The 22,842-nt window shown below is 37.1% G+C and overlaps 1 protein-coding gene across 7 annotated transcripts in view; it reads right to left on the bottom strand.

Moving 5' to 3' along the window:
- Window positions 1–22,842, bottom strand: part of MAMDC2 (MAM domain containing 2) — a gene marked incomplete at its 5' end in the record, with an annotated part of 436,428 nt that overhangs the window by 312,485 nt on the left and 101,101 nt on the right. For 6 of the 7 annotated variants that reach the window (XM_081238326.1, XM_081238325.1, XM_081238327.1 and 3 more), the window contains one exon: window positions 11,527–11,584. In XM_081238326.1, the coding sequence (XP_081094452.1) occupies window positions 11,527–11,584 (58 nt within the window). Of the gene's footprint in view, window positions 1–10,372; window positions 10,793–11,526; window positions 11,585–22,842 lie in introns of those variants that run through there. The other variant, XM_081238329.1, reaches the window with a different exon arrangement.

The raw sequence follows: 22,842 nt of genomic DNA, 5'->3' as shown, positions 1-22,842 counted from the left end.
TCACTTCTCAGACATCTTTAATTAGAGATGACATCAGTACAAAATGTTTATTTTAAAGGCAGTGTTGTGGGACAGATGGCCTGGAGAGAAGTCAGTGCCCTGTGCACAGCAGTGATCATTGGCTGGGGAAATAGCTATAAAGAACATTACTGGGATCACGGATTATATGTGAATATGGACTGTGGCTTAAATAATTATACTGTATCAATTTTCCCCTAGGTTGAAAACTTTACCATAGCTATGTGTCTTTGTTATTAAGAAATACAGGGCTTCCCTGGTGGCGCAGTGGTTGAGAGTCCGCCTGCCGATGCCGGGGACACGAGTTCGTGCCCCGGTCCCGGAAGATCCCACATGCCGTGGAGTGGCTAGGCCCGTGAGCCATGGCCGCTGAGCCTGCGCGTCCGGAGCCTGTGCTCCGCAACGGGAGAGGCCACAACAGTGAGAGGCCCGTGTACCGCAAAAAATAAATAAATAAATAAATACACATTGAACTGTTCAGAGGTAAAGGGGTACAAAGTCTCCAGCCTATTCTCAAATGGTAAACAATTGTTGACTCTAGATAAAGATTATATGGGAGCTCCTCTTGTTAGTCTTGTAACTTTCTTATAAGTTTGAAATAATATAAAAATAAGTTACCCCCAAAAAGTGATGATTATAGAGCCATGGGAGTGGATGAATTCTCTGAGATTATGTAAAATGAGAGGAGCAGGGTTCTAGGACCCAAATCTTTGGGACATTCATGGCTGGGTTCATAAAGAAGCCATGAAAGACGGAGAAGAAAAGGTTTGGAGAGAGTTTTGCAATGTCATAAATTCTGAGGAAAGGGAGGGCAAAGAATGCTGTGGTAGCCAACAACTGCTCACTTCCAAAGAAGCATCATAGAGGTCAAGACCTGACAAAACACAACCAACAGTAAGAATCAATCTCTTTTCACCTTTGAGTGTGCTGTTTCAGAGAAGGGTTGAGGAAGTTGAATGAAACATCCTGACAAAAGATAGAAAAAAGTGTAAGAGAAAAGAATGCTAAGGGCAAACAGGCCCTGTAGAAACAGGAACCACTAAAGACCCAGCATGACAATCACTCTAGGGAAAATCTGCGTTAAGGTTAATAAAGCTTTCTTCTTCCTTTTCTTCTCTTTCTCTTCCTTCTTCTTTTTAACAGATCACAGAAAGACAGGTTAGGATATTACAGAAGGGTCCTCTTGAGTCCCCAGTCGACCTTCCCTCATTGTGAAAGACAAATAGAACACAGTTTTACCACTTACATCAGGAAAATGTATCAGTGTATCTTTAAGTGATGGGTATCCAATTCTTAGATTCCTATCCCCTTCCTACCCTCATTCCCATAGTCTCTAAGCATCAATATCTCCCAAACCTTTTTTTTTTTAGAATAAGATGACATTGCTGTTTCTTAGACAACCATATACCCAGTCCTTACCCATTTTTTCCCAATCTTCCAAGGGGTTGTTCTGTGGTTACACTTATTCTTATTTGATTTCATCCTTTTTCTTTAGGACCTTTTATTTTTCATAGTTTTATTTTTCAAGGTTATTTTCAGTTTTAGGCCTGCCTTCTGGAACATCAGTAACTCTGCCTAATTTAATATTACAAGATAATTTGAAAGCACAGTCTCAATTCCTTCATCTAGATAGCTCATCCATAAAACTACATAATGGATTATGTTTCCTGGCCAAATCAGTCACTGCAAACTAACCTTGTGTCCACCATTACAGACAGCTGTTAGCCACCTGGCATTCATACAGCAAAGATCATTCTTCCCTAGCATGCCTATAAGTATCCTCATTTGGTGTACTCCATTTACTCTTAAAAAGGTATTGAGGCAACAAGCTTATTTATTTGAATGTCACATTGGATAGAATGAAAATAGATATTAAAGTAGATTGCTGTGATGTTTTGTGTTATTACTTTCAGTATACATTATGTATAAAATTCTTCCCCACTTACGTGCACTTGACTGAAGACCCACCTTCCCCTAGTAAGGTTGTCTTCTAAGCACACATGCAGAGTGATGTGGGAAGAAAAGAACAATTCTCGCACAGCCAAAATTACTTTACTAACCCTGGGGATCACATGGGATAGGCATCTTAGACAGATCTCTTCGTTCATTTCCCTTCACTACTTTTAAAATGATTTCATTCCTATTGGATATTTTTTCTCCCAGTGATTGAATTACAGATAAGAGTAATTGGCAAATGCAGCTATAAAGAACATGTAATTAGTTGGATATATTATTGTTACCTATTTAAGAAACCTCTACTATCTCTTTTTATTTGATAAAATTTTGCAAAGAAGAAGCACTTGTAAGAAATACAGGTATTCAACTAAAGAAAAATAGTTATGGGAAATGCAAGGAAGTGTAGGCTGTGAATATAAGTATAAACATCTATATCATTAATGAGTCTGGTCATCACAAAGAAAAATATGGAGATCTACATGAACAATCACATCACAAAATAGCTGACTTTCTTTTTGTTTTTAAAACATACAGATTTTTACATGTATGTAAATGAAAACCCAAAGACGTGGTTAAGTGGGTCTCCGAGGAACCCTGGTTCTCTTTTTTTATATAAATTTATTTTATTTATTTATTTATTTTTGGCTGCATTGGGTCTTCATTGCGGTGCATGAGCTTCTCATTGCAGTGGCTTCTCTTATTGCAGAGCACGGTGTGCGGACTTCAGTAGTTGTGGTGTGCGGGCTCACTCATTGTGACACGCGGGCTCTAGAGCACAGACTCAGTAGTTGTGGCGCACAGGCTTAGTTGCTCCGTGGCATGTGGGATCTGCCCGGGCCAGGGCTCGAACCCATGTCCCCTGCATTGGCAGGCAGATTCTTAACCACTGCACCACCAGTGAAGCCCCTAAGCTGACTTTTAAAGATTAATATCATTCAAACTTTAGTAATGGCCAGCATGAAAAACCAAGCAATACACTATTAAACCTTAGTTATTGACACGTTTTTCTTTCTTATGCACAAATTTTGATTGTTCCTATCATTTTAATATAAAAAATAAACATCATCTTTCTTATTCCTCAGTCTACATTCTATGAGGACACTTGCCACTGTTTTATATTTATAGTGGTGTGGTTAGATATAAATTTGGGGCCCAGGGTTCTTGATTTTTCAATTCTTTTTTTTTTCTTCTTTACAAAAGTCAGATATGCTCACTGTAGAAATTTAAAGATAATCAAAAGGAGGAAAATAAAATCTCCCAGAATCCCAAGTTCCCTGAAGTAGAACTGAGCTTTTATGACTTGACTCAGAAACAAAAGGAGGTCATGGTTACTTAACTTCAGAAAGCAACATAAGATGAAGGTATACTATCAGAGGAAACAGGGTTTTTTCCACTAAAAGGACACATGCTAAAAAATACTTGGGGATCTGAGTTTCCTGAGAATCAAAACTCCAAATTTCTCAGCTGTTGGTGATACATGAGGTGAGCAGGAGTTAAAATATTTATTTTTTAATTTTCAAGTAGACTTGAATTAAATGTCTGCCAAGGTACTTATTCAAAAAGATTACTTGGTCATAAATAAATAACTATTAGGATGAGAAAGGATCAATGAGAATCAAATCAAATCAAATCATATAATTTGAGAGCCAGAGAACTCATAAAGATCTTTCTGTCTATATCAGTGAGAGTTCTCCAGAGAATCAGAACCAATAGGAGACAGATAGAAAGAGAGAAAGAGCATAGAGAGATATGATAGACTATCTACCTATCTTATCTATCTCTCTGTTTTATCTATGTATCTATCTATCTCTGGGGAAGCCCTGTGGAGCTATATGAGCAGCGGCCAGCAGATCCTAAGGTTGAAGCTGGGGCCTAGGAAATGCGGTCCCTTAGGGCTGGCAGAATGCCATGAGACTCAGATTCAGAACTGTTTGCCTATAAACTACAAAATCATGCCTATGTGTATACATATAAGGTCAGCACACATATGTGCAACACACATTGAATTTAGGTGGAGGAATTTAGGTGGAGGCATGAATTTAGGCGGAGGAAGGCCACCATCTCCTTCTGAACCCAAGTAATAGAGGGCTGTTTCTCTGGTTAACTAGCAGCAGCATTTTGGAACACCTTGACATTAATCAAAAAATACTAGGTACAATCATGTGACCCCCTTCCCTCTTCTCCAATTCCACTCCCCCACCAGCACCCCTTTTGCAGAAGAATCTAAAACTCTAATTTCATTTCAGTCAATAGCACATAATAAGATAAACAAGCATAATCAGCAAATGGCCATGATTCTTTTGTTAATAGATAGTGATTCAGAACCTTAACAGGACAAAAAAGAGAAAATTAAATTGTAGATATATTAAGATGCAGTACAAAGCAAAGTAGTATTAAAATAAAAGTCATGAAGACACATCATTAACTCTGAAACATTACCTAATTAAAGTTCAGCCTTAATTTTCTGAATAAAATTTGGCAAAACCACAATTTAATCTAGACTACAAGGCTTACACATGATTATTCCCTGTGGCCAGAATTACATCGCACAACTTTTCGTGCTATTATGTTTTTAAAACAGAACAACAAAAACAACAAAAGAACAAGAAAAAAGGAAAAAGACTGCCTATACTGGAATGAAATTATGGAAGATCATGGGGACACAGAATGAAGCAAAGATACAAAAAGAAGTAGGAATGAAAGCTAATTTAGTTGACCGGTGATACTTCCTATAGAACCACCAACCTGTTCTAGATTCACTTCCTGACCCAGCCGTTGGTGGTTTTCAGCAAGTCACTCTTTCCCTTATCTTCTTTTTAAAGCCACTGCTAGACATCCCTTTCTAGGAAGCAGGAAACTAAAGACAATTCTAGCCTTTGGGGAGTTTTTTTCATGTGACTGAGCCTAAAAGAACAATAAGAGGCTTTTGATGATGCTCACCTGACTCCTAGCCAAGGTGTAACTTGGTCTGGGTTGATACTCAAAGTATTTATAAATCAGTACACACCAGGCAGTCAGATTAGGCAAGTTCTAGATGCCCATGGTCAGGCAGGTGTTAAACTACCAGAAGGTCCAGGCTGGGCCCACTCAACCATGAGGCACAGAAAGCCCAGTGCCTATGGCCCATAGTATTTTAAAGGGCCCACAAAAATCTTTTCATTTTTTATAAATCAGAATTTTCAAAATGAATATAACAATAATGTGAATGTACGTGGTGCCACTAAATTGTACACTAAAAAAGGGTTAAAATGGTAAATTTTATATTATGTATATTTTACCATAATAAAAAATGCAAATGCCATTTTGAAAATCCAATTCTATTAAGTGATAGAAACTCATACTGAAACCAGGAAATGATGTCAGTAATTTAATATCCATAAACACCTTAGGTCAGTAAACGATGGCAGCTATTATGCAGAAAATTTTGCTTAAAATAGGGTACAAAAGTCCAAAAGTACTTCTCAGAAAAAAACGAGTATTGTATGATTTAGTTTTGTGTAATAACACTCATTAGTATATTGGTAATAATTTCAGGAGGCTTAACAATGACGTGGTCACATAACATGGCCATAAAATACCATAATATAGTCACAAATAGTCATAAATAGGCAAGAAGACAAAACAGTATAAAAGTATAAAAGGAAAAAGGATAGGTAATCTTTACAAAATGCCAATGAGAGATACAGCCTAAGAAATATATCTCTTTAATAAGCCTTTAAATCCAAAAAAAATGAATATAATCCAACCTGGATTATATTTGTCTTTATAGCAATGCAGTTGTAAAATATATTAATTTCTTTTTCTTTCAATGGAAGAAACTCAAGGCCACAGCGAATTTCCAAATAGCACAGAAATATCAATATTTTAACAATGCTATATCTGTACCAGGGCATAGAACCCCAGTGATAGGATAGGCCAATCCTACCACTGTTGGTAATATTTTAAACAGATACAGCCTCTTTTCTTACCTACTATGAAACACTGCTTGGATCCCTTGTAATCCATTTGGAATGCATGCCAGCTTTAAAACATAATTCTATTAAAAATTTCCTCAGCTTTTTATCTCTGAAACAACTAGGATATGCAACACTTTTTGCTTTAAAGCTACTTATACGCCTGGAAAGATAATTCAATAGGCAGCTATATTTAGGAAAATAAAATGGTACTTCACACAAAATGATCAATCAGATGTACTCAAATGGCAGCTGCAGGGCTGGGAGGAGCCGTGTACCTCCAAAGTGCTCCCACTGAGGGACTGGTCACTTGACTCGATTTTTGACCCTATCTTTCTATCCTGCTATATTGTAGGTTGACTTCCAACACCCATATTTAGAATCTAGCCAACACTCTGGCTTACCATTTTTTCACCTTCTCAAGTCAATGGCTTGGATTCCATTATAGAAACTCATTCCCATGACCATATCTTGGGATCTGTCATTCCCCAGAATTGTTCTACATCTGAAATATCAAAAAATTCCAGTACATTCCCTTTGCTCACTACTTCTAATTCTTCTAGCTCTCTCACTCCTTCACTACTGCCGTGCTTGTTTTTTTTTTAATTCCCTGGACCCTTCAACTTCCTGAGTTTGCTAGTCTGTGCCTGAACTAGTTATTTTCCTTACTAACCCTGAGTGTGTTCAGTTGACTCTCCACCATTACCCTCAGCTCACTTGTCCTTTGTCTCAAAGGCTCACATACCCTACAAATAGCCAGCTTTAGACCAATCTTCTGATGTAACTTCTCTGCAACTTTTCCTTTATTTTGGTTCTTTGGGAGAATGATAGGGAAGCTTTTAAGAGAAGATATCTTTCATTGAAATTGGGTGAGTCATAATAAGTACAGTAAGTCCCCTACATACGAACCTTCAAGTTGCAAACTTTCAAAGATACGAACGTGTGTTTGCATGTCCATTCATGTAAATTAGTTCACGTGCCTGGTGTACATTGTCACGTGTGTGCATCCTCTACAAGTGGTTGTGCTTTTGTGAGCTTGACTGTCCAGCACTGTTGCTGTGCAACACAAGGAGCTTACTAATGAAGACCTGATGAAATTGGAGGCCCAGAGAAAGGACGAAGAGAGACAAGAGGAAGAAGAAGTAACTGAAGAACTGAAGAGATTCACGACACAGGAAGTGGCAAGGGGGTTTTCTTTGAGGAGGCACTGTTAGTTTTTGAGACACAGGACTCGAACGTAGAACAGTATATGAAGTTTGCAGCAGCCATTCAGAATGCAATCCAGTGCTACCATGTCATCTATGATGAGAAAAAAAGAGCTACGACCCAGACATCACTGGATTGTTTTTTCAAGAGGGAAGATAGAATTGAATCCAGCAAGGAACTAGAACCTGTGCCATCAACGTCAGGCATGAGTGAAATTGCAGCTTGCCCTCCGTCTCCTATTGCTGATGATCCCTCAGCTCTACCATCTCCTACCTCCTCTCCCTCCTCCAGTCAGTAACTCTTCTTGCCTGTTCACTCAATGCCAGCCCCTGTATGCCGGCTGTTGTACTGTACTACTGTACTTTTCAAGGTACTGTACTGTAAAGACTTTAAATGTTTTCTTTATTTTTTGCATTTGTTTGTTTTTTATGTATTATTTGTGTGAAAAGTATTATAAACCTATTACAGTACAGTACCATATAGCCAATTGTGTTAGTCGGGTACCTAGGCTAACTTTGTTGGACTTAACAAATTGGACTATGAACACGCTCTTGGAACAGAACTTGTTTGTATGTAGGTGACTTACTGTACCCAGCTTTAAGAGGTGGAGTTCTGAAGAAGTAGATTGCAATTCTCTTTCATTTCTCTCCTTGGAAATGATTTCATAGCTTCCTAATATTCTGTATTTATTCATTCATGTCTAGAGCTATGGGGAGATAATTTGCATTCTCCTTAAGACTTCTTATGATGCTATCCCACTTTATGCAATTATGAATAAAGCAAATGTAAGAGACCATAATATAAAAATTTATAAAGTCTCAATTCATGCACAAAATTTAAAATAATACAAATCAAAATATTTTAAGATTTCTTCAGGAATTGCATAATTGCAAAGGTGGTAGCCTGAGTGAATGGTGAGCTGTGTTTATGCTAAGGCCACATGGTGAAGTCTCTAGCAAGTAAAAAATACTCTCCTTATTTTGTCAGTATTTTATGAATCATACATTTGTTTATGTGCACAGTAACTTCTAAGTCAGAGTTCAGCCACTATTCTGCTGTTACTTAACCATTCATTGTCATTACAATTTAAAAGATTTTTTGTATTCTATAACAATGTAATGCAAGCATTCATTAATGGGGTGCTAGAAGCAGGGCTAAAAACATGCCTCAAAATCAATTCCTTTGATAAAGAACTTAGAAGTGAATGAACAAAACTCTAAATAAAGCCAAACAACTGCCAGCGCATGCTGCATGCTGTGCTGTTAATGTGGAAACAAGCAACATGAGAAATACTAGAAATAATGCTGAAAAAAATAAAGCACAAATATATAACACAATAGCTAAAGACTCATGCACCCTGAGAATACATCGCACATTCTTTATATTTATGCTCTTGGGGAAACCAGTCCTTTGAATTTTGTGAGTTTTTAATTACGTGTCTTACAACTTCCTTTTGTTTGGAGAGGGAGCCAAATCCCATGTATATAAGGAAATGAGCCTGAATTGCATTTTTAAATAATGTATTTGTTTCCTTGTGGTTTTTCTGATTATAAACCACCATGCTTACTATATTGGAAAATGCTGAAAAGTATAAAGATGAAGAAAATCACTTAGAATTTCACCATTCACTAGTCAACTTTACTAGCATTTTGACAGTTTCTTCAGGCTTTTTTTCCTCTATACTTTTACATAGTTTGGATAAAATACACATACAATTTTGTATATTAATGTTTTTCTTGACCTTAAATAAGAAGATTTACCAAGACAGTAAGAACTATCCATGGACTTTCTAAAGGCTATAAAATATCTCATTATGTGATTATAACCTATTTAATTAGTACTGTCAGAGAAGAAAAAACTTTCCTTTACACTTCTAGGTTCTTCTGACTGGTCTAAGAATTAAACTGACATGAGACAGATTAACAGGAAAAAGTCTAATTTAATTTCATACATACAGGAACCCCACATACATGAGAAGGTCAGAGTCCCTACATACATGAGAGGTTCAAAGACAGAAAGGTAAAATAAGGTATACATGTCATCCTGAGCTAAGGAATGGGTTAGGGGCCTGGAGCTTCCAAGAAAAGGAAGGTTCACAAGACAATAAGAAAAGCAGATGTTTGGCAATTAGACATTTGCCCTACCATACAGATGGGGCTACATAACTCAAATTAATCTCTGTAATAACTTTTTTTTTCTGGGAAAAATTCCCAGTTTAAATTCTTCTAGGTAGTTAAGGGAGGAACAGTAGGTTACCTTGAACACACAGGGTCTCATGTCTTTAACTCAAAAAAATCCTCATGCAGGACTGACAAATTTTGGGGAAGCTCATTCTGAATCCCTAGAGCACTACACCTAATACTAAAACATCAGGTAATTTCCAAGTTTTGCTATAATAAATAATTCAATGATGAGTATCTTTGGATATAAATTTTATCCCTGGTATGAATTATTTTTCTTTGGGGAAATCCTTAGGAGAATTATTAGATCAAATAGTATCTCAATTCATATCACCAAATTCCTTTACAGAAAGATTAAAATAATTTACAATATTCCTGGCAATAGAAAAAAGTACCCATCTCACCCCACCTTTACTCAACTGAGTATTATTATTTTAAAAAATATTGCCAATTTTATTAGCAAAAAAATTTATTGCTTTAATTCACATATTCTATTACTTGTAGATTGGGATTTTCCCTGTATTTATCAGCTAGTTAATAATAATAATTTCCTACTTTGTGAACTGTCTTTATATGACCTTCGCTCATTTCCCTAGGGTTTTAACATTTTTCCTGCCAATAGGTCTGAGTTTTTTATGTATTAAGCATATTAATCCATAAGCCATCATATTTGCTTTTCTTATGGCTTGAATGCTATTTTTTAATGAGAAAAAATAAATAAGATTAAACATAACGAAAGTAGTATCATGAATAGTTTACTTCCCTAAATTGGTTATGCCACTGTTTAAAAAAACTTTTGATTATTCTCATCTGTTTATACTTTCAAATAATTTTCAGAATCTTAGAGTTCTGATAGAAAACAAAATCCATTGGAATTTTTAATGTAATTATATTAAATTTATAAATTTAACTTATAATTTAGTTTTCCAGTCCCCTCAAATGGTAGTTATTCCCTTGTATTTGAGATTTCTGTCTTAGTTACCTTGGGTGTACATTTATTAAAAAAAAAAAAAACACACCAAAAAACCTTAATGCCTTCAAATAACAATTTATTATTACCTTCTTGGAATCTCTCATGGTTTGCAGTCAGATGGCAGCTGGAGCTGTAGTCCAAGCTTATTAGGGTGGATGTCCAAGATGGCTTTGTCACTCATAAGTCAAGCTCATCAGTGTTCCTTCTCATGGCCTCTCCCTCCAGCAAAGTAGCCTAGATTTCTTACATGGTGGCTCAGGGCTCCAAGAGTTGGAAGTAGTCTTATTAAAGATAGCCTAGATTTGGCATAGGATTCCTTTTGCCACGTTCTATTGAACAAATCTGTCATATGACAGCCTAAATTCAAAAGGTGGAGGAACATTTACCTCTTGCTGGGGAAGTGGCCTGTCCACCAACTTTGGAGATGAACTACCACATATTCTTTATTGATCTTTATTTGATCTAGAATTTTCTTCATAAAAGTATTTAAAATTTGTGTTGTTATAGTAATTTGCATGTTTTTTCTTTTATAGCCTACTAAGCAGTTATTGCTAATATGAAGGAAAGATATTGTCTTTGATACATTTATTTATTTAGTAATCACCTTAATAAATGGTCTTATTCATTCTAGTTACTTATTTTAACATCTTGGTTCTCCTGAGAAGATAATCATACTATCTGAAAATAAAGATTTTTTCTCCTCTTTTTCAATAGTTAAGTCTCTTATCTATTGTACCAGTTAAGACTTCCTAAAAAAGACTAATAGGAAGCAGGCTTGTTTTGCTTTTATATAATTGTTGTATAATTTTTAAGTACAAGTTTATTGAAGTTGTAAGCTGGACATATTTTATCAACATACATATTTCCCAGAGCTAAATTAAACCACTTATTTTCATATGCTAATACAATACAAATGAATAGAAAGGTAGGTTCTTATTCCAGATAAATTGAATTTAGGGAGGGGGACAATAAAATAAGATGAGGAAGAAAGTAACTAATATATTTTGGACACTGCAATATTTTCTCCCTGAAATCTATAAACTTATTCCCCAAATAAATCATAACCATAAAATATTCCATTAACTCCCACAAATAGCTAATATCTCTGAATAAATATAAAACATCACAAATCTCAGCAATTTGTCCTTTCTTCTCAAGCATGACTATTTACACTGATGTAAAGAATCATATTAAGTACATAAATATTTAGAATATGGCTTTTCAGCCCTCTTATACTCACAAGTGGCTGATATTCATACGGTGGAGCATATTCTTCAGCATATGTTGTCAATGCACACCTAAGAAGGGTAAGTCAATATTTAAGAAAAGAATGACTCCAAAAGAAAAATATTTAAAAATTTTAGTAGCAAATGTTTTATACGCAATAAAAACATTTCAAGGAAGATTGGCCCTAGTAAAAATTTAAAATTTTTAAAATTCCCAGGCCTCATTTATAGTGTTAACTAACACCAGCAAGGTGCCTTCCTTCAATTACTTCCAATTCAGCACCACCTACTATTCTCCAGTACTAATGATATGCTACCAACTCCAAGTCCCTAAGCTCAGGTGCATTCCAGACAAAGGGATCTCTTTTCCACTCACTTTCTGCTTCTCAAACCTTTTTGACCCTATGCCCCGTGTTCTCTGCTGGATGACAACTGAAAAATAATAGAAGACAACCAGGTGGACTGAGATTACATAGCTTCCCCAACCTCCACCCCAAGACACACATAGAATGGGTGAATGAAATACATCCTCCTCCCCCAAGTCTACAAACACAGCCAAGGGAAACCATGCAGTGCTAGAAATGAAGAGGATATTCATTAGAATGGGAGGCCATAAGCTGATGTCCCAAGACTCAAAACTGGAGTTTGAACTGCCTATCAAGGGCAGGAGACATGGCCTTGGGTTCACAGAAGGCACAGAACTAAACTGCTACTTACAGCCAGGAGTCTGTAAAGGCTGTACCTCATATCAAAGAGACCACAGAAACTCCAGCCATCAGACCAGAAACTTGCAAGAAAGTTTCTCTCTGTTTAGCATTCAGAATGGGGGAAAAAATTATTCTCCTATGAGAAATTACAGTCCTACTTCTGTTCCTGGCAATATTATGGGATTAGATGGTCAAAGAAACTCCTCTGAGAATTTCACTTCTAAAAATATCGGGTACAATGATATTTAAACATCTTAACGCATGCTGACCTGGTGGGAAAGCATAGAACTCAACAAGTAAAAGAATTCAAAAATAATTAGGAAGTCAACTAGGAATGGTTACTGGATACAGGTGCTAATATTTACCTGCTGGTAACCACCAATTGCTGCCGGTCTTCAAGGTGTGATTTCCAGAGGGGCAGCATTAGCATTATCTGGGGACTTGTAAGAAACGCAAATACTTAGAGGCTACCCCAGATCTACTGAATTAGAAACTCTGGGGGTGGGCCCAGCAATCTATGTTTTAACAAGTACTCTAGGTGATTCTAAAAGTCTGAGTATTGGCAATTAAAAGAACAAAAATTAGAAGTGTAACTTTCAAACCAGCAAATAGGATATTATTTTAAAATAACAATCTAATAGAAAGCAGGAGAGGAGAATAAAAGAGAAAAATCTTTTCTGCTCAGAAGAACAAATTAAAATCATAAAAAATTAAATATCTTGGCAATCACAATGAAAGTAAAGGGACTAAACCCATCAGTGAAAGTATTTTCTCAAACTTAAATTGAACATCAAGTTGTATGATACAGCCCAACTCTATGTTTTTTTTTTTTTGGTTTTTCTTTTCAAGTATAGTTGATTTATAATATTATATTAGTTTCAGGTACAGCATAGTGATTCAGTATTTTTATAGATTATACTTTGTTAAGAGTTATTACAGGGGGAGAGTTCCAAGAAGGTGGAGGAGTAAGACATGGAGATCACTTTCCTCCCCACAAATACATCAAAAATACATATACATGTGGAACAGCTCCTACAGAGCACCTACTGAACACCGGAAGAAGACCTCAGACTTCCCCAAAGGCAAGAAACTCCCCCACGTACCTGGGTAGGGCAAAAGAAAAAAGAAAAAACAGAGACAAAAGAATAGGGACAGGACCTGCACCTCTGGGAGGGAGCTGTGAAGGAGGAAAAGCTCCCACACACTAGGAAGCCCCTTCACTGGCAGAGACAGGGGTGGCGGGAGGGAAGCTGCAGAGCCATGGAGGAGAGCGCAGCAATAGGGATGCAGAGGGCAAAGCGGAGAGGCTCCCGCACAGAGGATTGGTGCCGACCGGCACTCACCAGCCTGAGAGGCTTGTCTGCTCACCCGCCGGGGCGGGCGGGGGCTGGGAGCCGAGGCTTGGGCTTTGGAGGTCAGACCCCAGGGAGAGGACTGGGGTTGGCGGCGTGAACACAGCCTAAAGGGGGCTAACGTGTCACAGCTAGCCGGGAGGGACTCCGGGAGAAACTCTGGAACTGCCTAAGAGGCAAGAGACCATTGTTTCGGGGTGTGCGAGGAGAGGGGATTCAGAACACCACCTAAACGAGCTCCAGAGACAAGCGTGAGCTGCGGCTATCAGCGCGGACCCCAGAGACGGGCATGAGACGCTAAGGCTGCTGCTGCCACTAAGAAGGCTGTGTGCAAGCACAGGTCACTATCCACACCTCCCCTCTCGGGAGCCTGTGCGGCCCACCACTGCCAGGGTCCTGTGATCCAGGGACAACTTCCCCAGAAGAGCACACGGTGAACCTCAGGCTGGTGCAATGTCATGCCGGCCTCTGCCGCCGCAGGCTCGCCCCGCACTCTGTACCCCTCCCTCCCCGCGGCCTGAGTGAGCCAGAGCCCCTGAATCAGCTGCTCCCTTAACCCCGTCCTGTCTGGGCGAAGAACAGACGCCCTCAGGTGACCTACACGAAGAGGCGAGGCCAAATCCAAAGCTGAACCCCAGGAGCTGTGCGAACAAAGAAGAGAAAGGGAAATTTCTCCCAGCAGCCTCAGGAGCAGTGGATTAAATCTCCACAATCAGCTTGATGTACCCTGCACCTCTGGAATAGCTGAATCATCCCAAAATTGAGGCGGTGGACTTTGGGAGCAACTGTAGACTTGGGGTTTGCTTTCTGCATCTAAGTTGTTTCTGGTTTTATGTTTATCTTAATTTACTATTTAGAGCTTCCTATCATTGGTAGATTTGTTTATTGATTTGGTTGCTTTCTTCCTTTTTTTTAATATACATATATATTTTTCCTTTTTCTCCTTTTGTGAGTGTGTATGTGTATGCTTCTTTGTGTGATTTTGTCTGTGTAGCTTTGCTTTTACCATTTGTCCTAGGGTTCTGTCTGTCCGGGTTTTTTGGGGTTTTTTTTTTAGTATAGTTTTTAACGCTTGTTATCATTGGTGGATTTGGTTTTTGGTTTGGTTGCTCTCTCTTTCTTTCTTTTTCTTTATTACTTTTTAATTTTTTTAATTTTTAATAATTTCTTTTATTTTTTAATTTAATAACTTTATTTTATTTTATTTTTTCTTTCTTATTTTTCCCTCCCTTTTCTTCTGAGCCATGTGGCTGACGGGGTCTTGGTGCTCCGGCTGAGTGGCAGGCCTGAGCCTCTAAGGTGTGAGAGCCGAGTTCAGGACATTGGTCCACGAGAGACCTCCCAGCCCCGCATAATATCAAACAGTGAAAGCTCTCTTAGAGAGCTCCATCTCAACGCTAAGACCCAGCTCCATTCAACGACCAGTAAGCTACAGTGCTGGACACCCTATGACAAACAACTAGCAAGACAGGAACATAACACCACCCATTAGCAGAGAGGTTGCCTAAAATCATAATTTCACAGATACCCCAAAAGACAACACCAGATATGGTCCTGTCCACCAGAAAGACAAGACTCAGCCTCATCCACCAGAACATAGGCACCAGTCTCCTCCACCAGGAAGCCTACAAAACCTACTGAAGCAACCTTACTCACTGGGGGCAGACACCAAAAACAACGGGAACTATTAACCTACAGCCTGCAGAAAGGAGGCCCCAAACACAGTAAGTTAAGCAAAATGAGAAGACAGAAATACACAGCAGATGAAGGAGCAAGGTAAAAACCCACCAGACCAAACAAATGAAGAGGAAATAGGCAGTCTACCTGAAAAAGAATTCAGAGTAATGATAGTAAAGATGATCCAAAATCTTGGAAATAGAATGGAGAAAATATAAGAAACATTTAACAAGGACCTAGAAGAACTAAAGAGGAAACAAACAATGATGAACAACACAATAAATGAAATTTAAAATTCTCTAGAAGGAATCAATACCAAAATAACTGAGGCAGAAGAACGGGTAAGTGACCTGGAAGATAAAATAGCAGAAATAACTACTGCAGAGCAGAATAAAGAAAAAAGAATGAAAAGAATTGAGGACAGTCTCAGAGACCTCTGGGACATTAAACACACCAACATTCGAATTATAGGGGTCCCAGAAGAAGAGGAGAAAAAGAAGGGGTCTGAGAAAATATTTTAATAGATTATAGTTGAAAACGTCCCTAATATGGGACAGGAAATAGTCAACCAAGTCTGGGAAGCACAGAGAGTCCCATACAGGATAAATCCAAGGAGAAACATGCCAAGACACATATTAATCAAACTATCAAAAATTAAGTACTAACAAAAAATATTAAAAGCAGCAAGGGAAAAGCAACAAATAACATAGAAAGGAATCCCCATAAGGTTAACAGCTGATCATTCAGCAGAAATTCTGCAAGACAGAAGGGAGTGGCAGGACATATTTAAAGTGAAGAAAGAGGAAAACCTAAAACCAAGATCACTCTACTCAGCAAAGATCTCATTCAGATTCGACGGAGAAATTAAAACCTTTACAGACAAGCAAAAGCTAAGACAATTCAGCACCACCAAACCAGCTTTACAACAAATGCTAAAGGAACTTCTTTAGGCAGGAAACACAAGAGAAGGAAGAGACCTACAATAACAAACCCAAAACAATTTAAAAAATGATAATAGGAACACACATATCGATAACTACCTTAAATGTAAATGGATTAAATGCTCCAACCAAAAGACATACACTGGATGAATGGATACAAAAACAAGATCCATATATATGCTGTCTACAAGAGACCCACTTCAGACCTAGGGACACAGACAGACTGAAAGTGAGGGGATGGAAAAAGATATTCCATGCAAATGGAAATCAAAAGAAAGTTGGAGTAGAATTCTCATACAAGACAAAATAGACTTTAAAATAAAGACTATTACAAGAGACAAAGAAGGACACTACATAATGATCAAGGAATCAATCCAAGAAGAAGATACAACAATTGTAAATATTTATGCACCCAACATAGCAGCACCTCAATACTTAAGGCAAATGCTAACAGCCATAAAAGGGGAAATCGACAGTAAGACAATCATAGTCGGGGATTTAACACCCCACTTTCACCAATGGACAGATCATCCAAAATGAAAATAAATAAGGAAACACAAGCTTTAAATGACACATTAAGCACAATGGACTTAATTGATATTTATAGGACATTCCATCCAAAAACAACAGAATACACTTTCTTCTCAAGTGCTCATGGAACATTCTCCAGGATAGATCATATCTTGGATCACAAATCAAGCCTTGGTAAATTTAAGAAAATTGAAATCGTATCAAGTGTCTTTTCCAACCACAATGTTATGAGACTAGATATCAATTACAGGAAAAAAATACTGTACAAAATACAAACACATGGCTGCTAAACAATACACTAATAAATAACCAAGAGATCACTGAAGAAATCAAAGAGGAAATCAAAAAATATCTAGAAACAAATGACAATGAAAACACAACAGCCCAAACCCTATGGGATGCAGCAAAATCAGTTCTAAGGGGGAAGTTTATAGCAATACAATCCTACCTCAAGAAACAAGAAACATCTCAAATAAACAACCTAGCCTTACACCTAAAGCAAGTAGAGAAAGAAGAACAAACAACCCCCAAAGTTGGCAGAAGGAAAGAAATCATAAAGATCAGATCAGAAATAAATGAAAAAGAAATGAAGGAAACAACAGCAAAGATCAATAACACTAAAAGCTAGTTCTTTGAGAAGATAAACAAAATTGAAAACCATTAGCCAGACTCATCAAGAAAAAAGGGAGAACACTCAAATCAATAGAATTAGAAATGAAAAAGGAGAAGCAACAACTGACACTGCAGAAATACAAAGGATCATGAGAGATTACTACAACCAACTCTATGCCAATAAAATGGACAACCTGGAAGAAATGGCCAAGTGCTTAGAAAAGCACAACCTCCAGAGACTGAACCAGGAAGAAATAGAAAATAGGAACAGACCAATCACAAGCACTGAAATTGAAACTGTGATTGAAAACAAAAGCCCAGGACCAGATGGATTCACTGGCAAATTCTATCAAACATTTAGAGAAGAGCTAACACCTATCCTTCTCAAACTCTTCCAAAATATAGCAGAGGGAGGAACACTCCCAAACTCATTCTATGAGGCCACCATTTCCCTGATACCAAAACCAGACAAAGATATCACAAAAAAAGAAAACTACAGACCAATATCACTGATGAACACAGATGCAAAAATCCTCAATGAAATACTAGCAAACAGAATCCAACAGCACATTAAAAGGATCATACACCATGATCAAGTGGGGTTTATCCCAGGAATGCAAGGATTCTTCAATATATGCAAATCAATCAATGTGATATACCATATTAACAAATTGAAGGAGAAAGACCATATGATCATTTCAATAGATGCAGGAAAAGCTTTTGATAAAATTCAACACCGATTTATGCTAAAAACTCTCCAGAAAGTAGGCATAGAGGGAACTTACCTCAACATAATAGAGGCCCTATATGACAAATCAACAACCAACATCGTTCTCAATGGTGAAAAACTGAAACAATTTACACTAAGATCGGGAACAAGACAAGGTTGCTCACTCTCACCACTACTATTCAACATAATTTTGCAAGTTTTAGACACAGCAATCAGAGAAGAAAAAGGAATGAAAGGAATCCAAATCGGAACAGAAGAAGCTGTCACTGTTTGCAGATGACATGATACTATATGTAGAGAATCCTAAAGATGCTACCAGAAAACTACTAGAGCTAGTCAGTGAATTTGGTAAAGTAGCAGGATACAAAATTAATGCACAGAAATCTCTTGCATTCCTATACACTAATGATGAAAAATCTGAAAGAGAAATTAAGGAAACACTCCCATTTACCATTTCAAGAAAAAGAGTAAAATACCTAGGAATAAACCTACCTAAGGAGACAAAAGACCTGTATGCAGAAAACTGTAAGACACCAATGAAAGAAATTAAAGAAAATACAAACATATGGAGAGACATACCATGTTCTTGGATTGGAAGAATCAACATTGTGAAAATGACTCTACTACCCAAAGCAATCTACAGGCTCAATGCAATCCCTATCAAACTACCAATCGCATTTTTCACAGAACTAGAACAAAAAATTTCACAATTTGTATGGAAACACAAAAGATCCTGAATAACCAAAGCAATCTTGAGAAAGAAAAATGGAGCTGGAGGAATCAGTCTCCTGGACTTCTGACTATACTACAAAGCTACAGTAATCAAGACAGTAATGGCACTGGCACAAAAACAGAAATATAGATCAATGGAACAGGATAGAAAGCCCAGAGATAAACCCACACACATATGGTCACCTTATTTTTGATAAAGGAGGCAAGAATATACAATGGAGAAAAGACGGCCACTTCAATAAGTGGTGCTGAGAAAACTGGACAGCTACATGTAAAAGACTGAAATTAGAACACTCCCTAACACCATACACAAAAATAAACTCAAAATGGATTAAAGACCTAAATGTAAGGCCAGACACTACAAAACTCTTAGAGGAAAACATTGGCAGAACACTCTATGACATAAATCATGGCAAGATCCTTTTGACCCACCTCCTAGAGAAATGGAAATAAAAACAAAAATAAACAAATGGGACCTAATGAAACTTAAAAGCTTTTGCACAGCAAAGGAAACCACAAACAAGGTGAAAAGACAACCCTCAGAATGGGAGAAGATATTTGCAAACAAAGCAACTGACAAAGGATTAATCTCCAAAATTTACAAGCAGCTCATGCATCTCAATATCAAAAAAATAAACAACCCAATCCAAAAATGGGCGGAAGACCTAAATAGACATTTCTCTAAGGAAGACATACAGATGGCCATGAGGCACATGAAAAGATGCTCAACATCACTAATCATTAGAGAACTACAAATCAAAACCATAATGAGGTATCACCTCACACCAGTCAGAATGGCCATCATCAAAAAATCTACAAATAAATGCTGGAGAGGGTGTGGAGAAAAGGGAATGCTCTTGCACTGTTGGTGGGGATGTAAATTGATACAGCCACTATGGGGAACAGTATGGAGGTTCCTTAAAAAGTAAAAATGGAACTACCATATGACCCAGTAATCCCACTACTGGGCATATACCCTGAGAAAACCATAATTCAAAAAGAGTCATGTACCACAATGTTCATTGCAGCTCTATTTACAATAGCCAGGACATGGATGCAACCTAAGTGTCCATCGACAGATGAATGGATAAAGAAGATGTGGCACATATATACAATGGAATATTACTCAGCCATAAAAAGAAACGAAATTGAGTTATTTGTAGTGAGGTTGATGGACCTAGAGTCTGTCATACAGAGTGAACTAAGTCAGAAAGAGAAAAATAAATACCATATGCTAACATATATATATGGAATCTAAAAAAACCCAAATAGAAAAAACACATGTTTCTGAAGAACCTAGAGGCAGGACAGGAATATAGACGCAGATGTTGAGAATGGACTTAAGGACACAGGGAAGGGGATGGGTAAGCTGGGACAAAGTAAGAGAGTGGCATGGACTTATATATACTACAAAATGTAAAATAGATAGCTAGTGGGAAGCAGTCACATAGCATAGGGAGATTAGTTTGGTGCTTTGTGACCACCTAGAGGGGTGGGATAGGGAGGGTGGGTGGGAGACACAAGAGGGAGGAGATATGGGGATATATGTATACGTATAGCTGATTCACTTTGTTGTAAAGCAGAAACTAACACACCATTGTAAAGTAATTATACTCCAATAAAGATGTTAATAAATAAATAAATTAAATAAAATGGGGGGTGGGGGGTGGAGAAGGCATCCTTCCCTAATGGGAAAATACTGAGAACAAGTCTAAGACTAGAGAATTTGAACATTGACTTTACAAGAAAAAGACTTGGAAAGTATGCAAGACTATAACAGCAGTCTTGGGAAGGCACTGCTCTGGGGACTAACAAGGTAAAGAAAAATAAGAAATCAAGCCCAGAAATTAAGGGTCCTAGAACCACCACTCTTCCAAAAAAGATGTCATTAATAAAATAAAGTTCACTTCACTGATTCAACAGAAGAGGGCACTCTTGAACCAAGATATTGAGGAAACTGTCCAACCTTCTCATTCCCCCTCTGTACAATTACCTGATTGATGCTCGTCCAAGAAAATTCAACATACTTAAACAGCAAAGGGCAACATTACTATGAGAAGAAAACAGTAAATGAAAATCAAAACTAAGCTGATGAAAATCCTCCCCAGAAACATTTCCCCAAATAGTCACAGAAGTCCATCAGCATTTCTATTCAACAATGTACTAGAGATTCTAGCAAATACCGTAAAATAAGAAAAAGAAGAAAAGAAGAAAACTGGAATGGAAGAACAATATTTTCATTTTCCAACAGATGATAAGGTTGTATGTTAGAATACCCATGAGAATCTACAAATCATAAAAGGAAGCAAGTTCCAGGAAGGTTGTTGGATACAAGATCAATATACAAAAATATCATAGCAATACATCAGCAACAAGAAATTAGAAATACACTTTAAAGTGGTAAAATCCCACTTATAATTGCAATAAAATCTCTAAGCTTCCAATAGGAATACAACCAATGTAAGATTGACATTTATGGAGAAAATTTATTAAAAATTTTAAAGGACATAAAATAACTCCTTTATTTATGATGGATGACTCAATGTATGTTACATATGTGTATTTATATGTATATACATATATAATTTCTAAAAGGTTTACTGTCTGACATTTTATATATAGGTCTTGATTAAATTATAATTTAAAAGTTCTATTGCTCAAAAGACAGTATAAACAGAGTTACAAGAGAAGGTATAATGGACTTGAGGATATGGGGAGGGGGAAGGGTAAGCTGTGACAAAGCGAAAGAGAGGCATGGACATATATACACTACCAAAAGTAAGGTAGATAGCTAGTGGGAAGCAGCCGCATAGCACAGGGAGATCAGCTCGGTGCTTTGTGACCGCCTGGAGGGGTGGGATAGGGAGGGTGGGAGGGAGACGCAAGAGGGAGGGGATATGGGAACATATGTATATGTATAACTGATTCACTTTGTTATAAAGCAGACACTAACACACCATTGTTAAGCAATTATACTCCAATAAAAAAAAAGAGAAGGTATAGACTATTAGAAGATATTACAAAATTAACCAAAACAAGATTAGTACCGAGAATAAAAAATTCTTATAAATCAATAAAAGACAAAATCCCATAAAAATGGATTTTTTAAATAACTAGCCAATTCACAGTAGAAGAAATTAGAACGGCTAATTATTATTTGAAAATAAATTCAGGCTTAAAATTCAGTAATTAGTGAAATGCAAAGTAAAACAACAATGATGTACCATTTTATATCCATTAGACTGGTAAAAAGGAAATATTTTCTACAATGTTGATAAGGATATGAAAAAATAAACATATTCATACACGACTGGTTGCAATATTTTGCAAAATTGAAGGTGCACATATCGTAATACCCAGCAATTCTATTTCTGAGTATAAAGAAACCCTTGCATGTATACTCAAGGAGACAAGTATACAGACACTCAATGAAGCTTTATTTGTAATAGTGAAATTTTGGAAATTAATGTCCATCAATAGGGTGGATATATGGATGGCTAGATAAATCATTTCTCCAAAAAATTATGAAGCAAATATGGTAAAAATATTAAATTACATTATAATGAGTAGATGGGTGTTTGAAAGTATTTTATATGGAAACATTCCATCTTAAAATGTTTAAGTGTGAATAGATGACAACGAACTTGTTTCCCTGCTTTATTCTTATCTAAAGTTATGACTCAAATGATATAATTATCAGTCAAATATCAGAGTTTGCTTTAGGCAGGCCGACCTTGCAAGCCAGCATCGGGCATCTCTCAACTCACTCATCAGGCTTTTCTCACAGGCAGAAACCCATTCCCCATGTTCAGGCTCTTCTCCCTCTCTTTATTTTCACCTCCCAGCACAGAGTCTGATACAAGGTAGGCAATGAAAAATATTTACTAAATGAATAAAGCAATAAAAATAAAATTAAAATATAAAGAGATATAGATTTACCACAATGAGAATTCAAAGTAAATAGAAGCGGAAGATTAAAATATTCAATTATCTTTTTTTTTTTTTTTGCGGTACGTGGGCCTCTCACTGTTGTGGCCTTTCCCGTTGC

Source organism: Mesoplodon bidens (assembly GCF_964165515.1).
Source record: "Mesoplodon bidens genome assembly, chromosome: 6".
Taxonomy (NCBI): Eukaryota; Metazoa; Chordata; class Mammalia; order Artiodactyla; family Ziphiidae; genus Mesoplodon; species Mesoplodon bidens.
The sequence above is the reverse complement of the archived record's forward strand: the minus strand, read 5'-3'. Positions and strand labels throughout refer to the sequence as shown.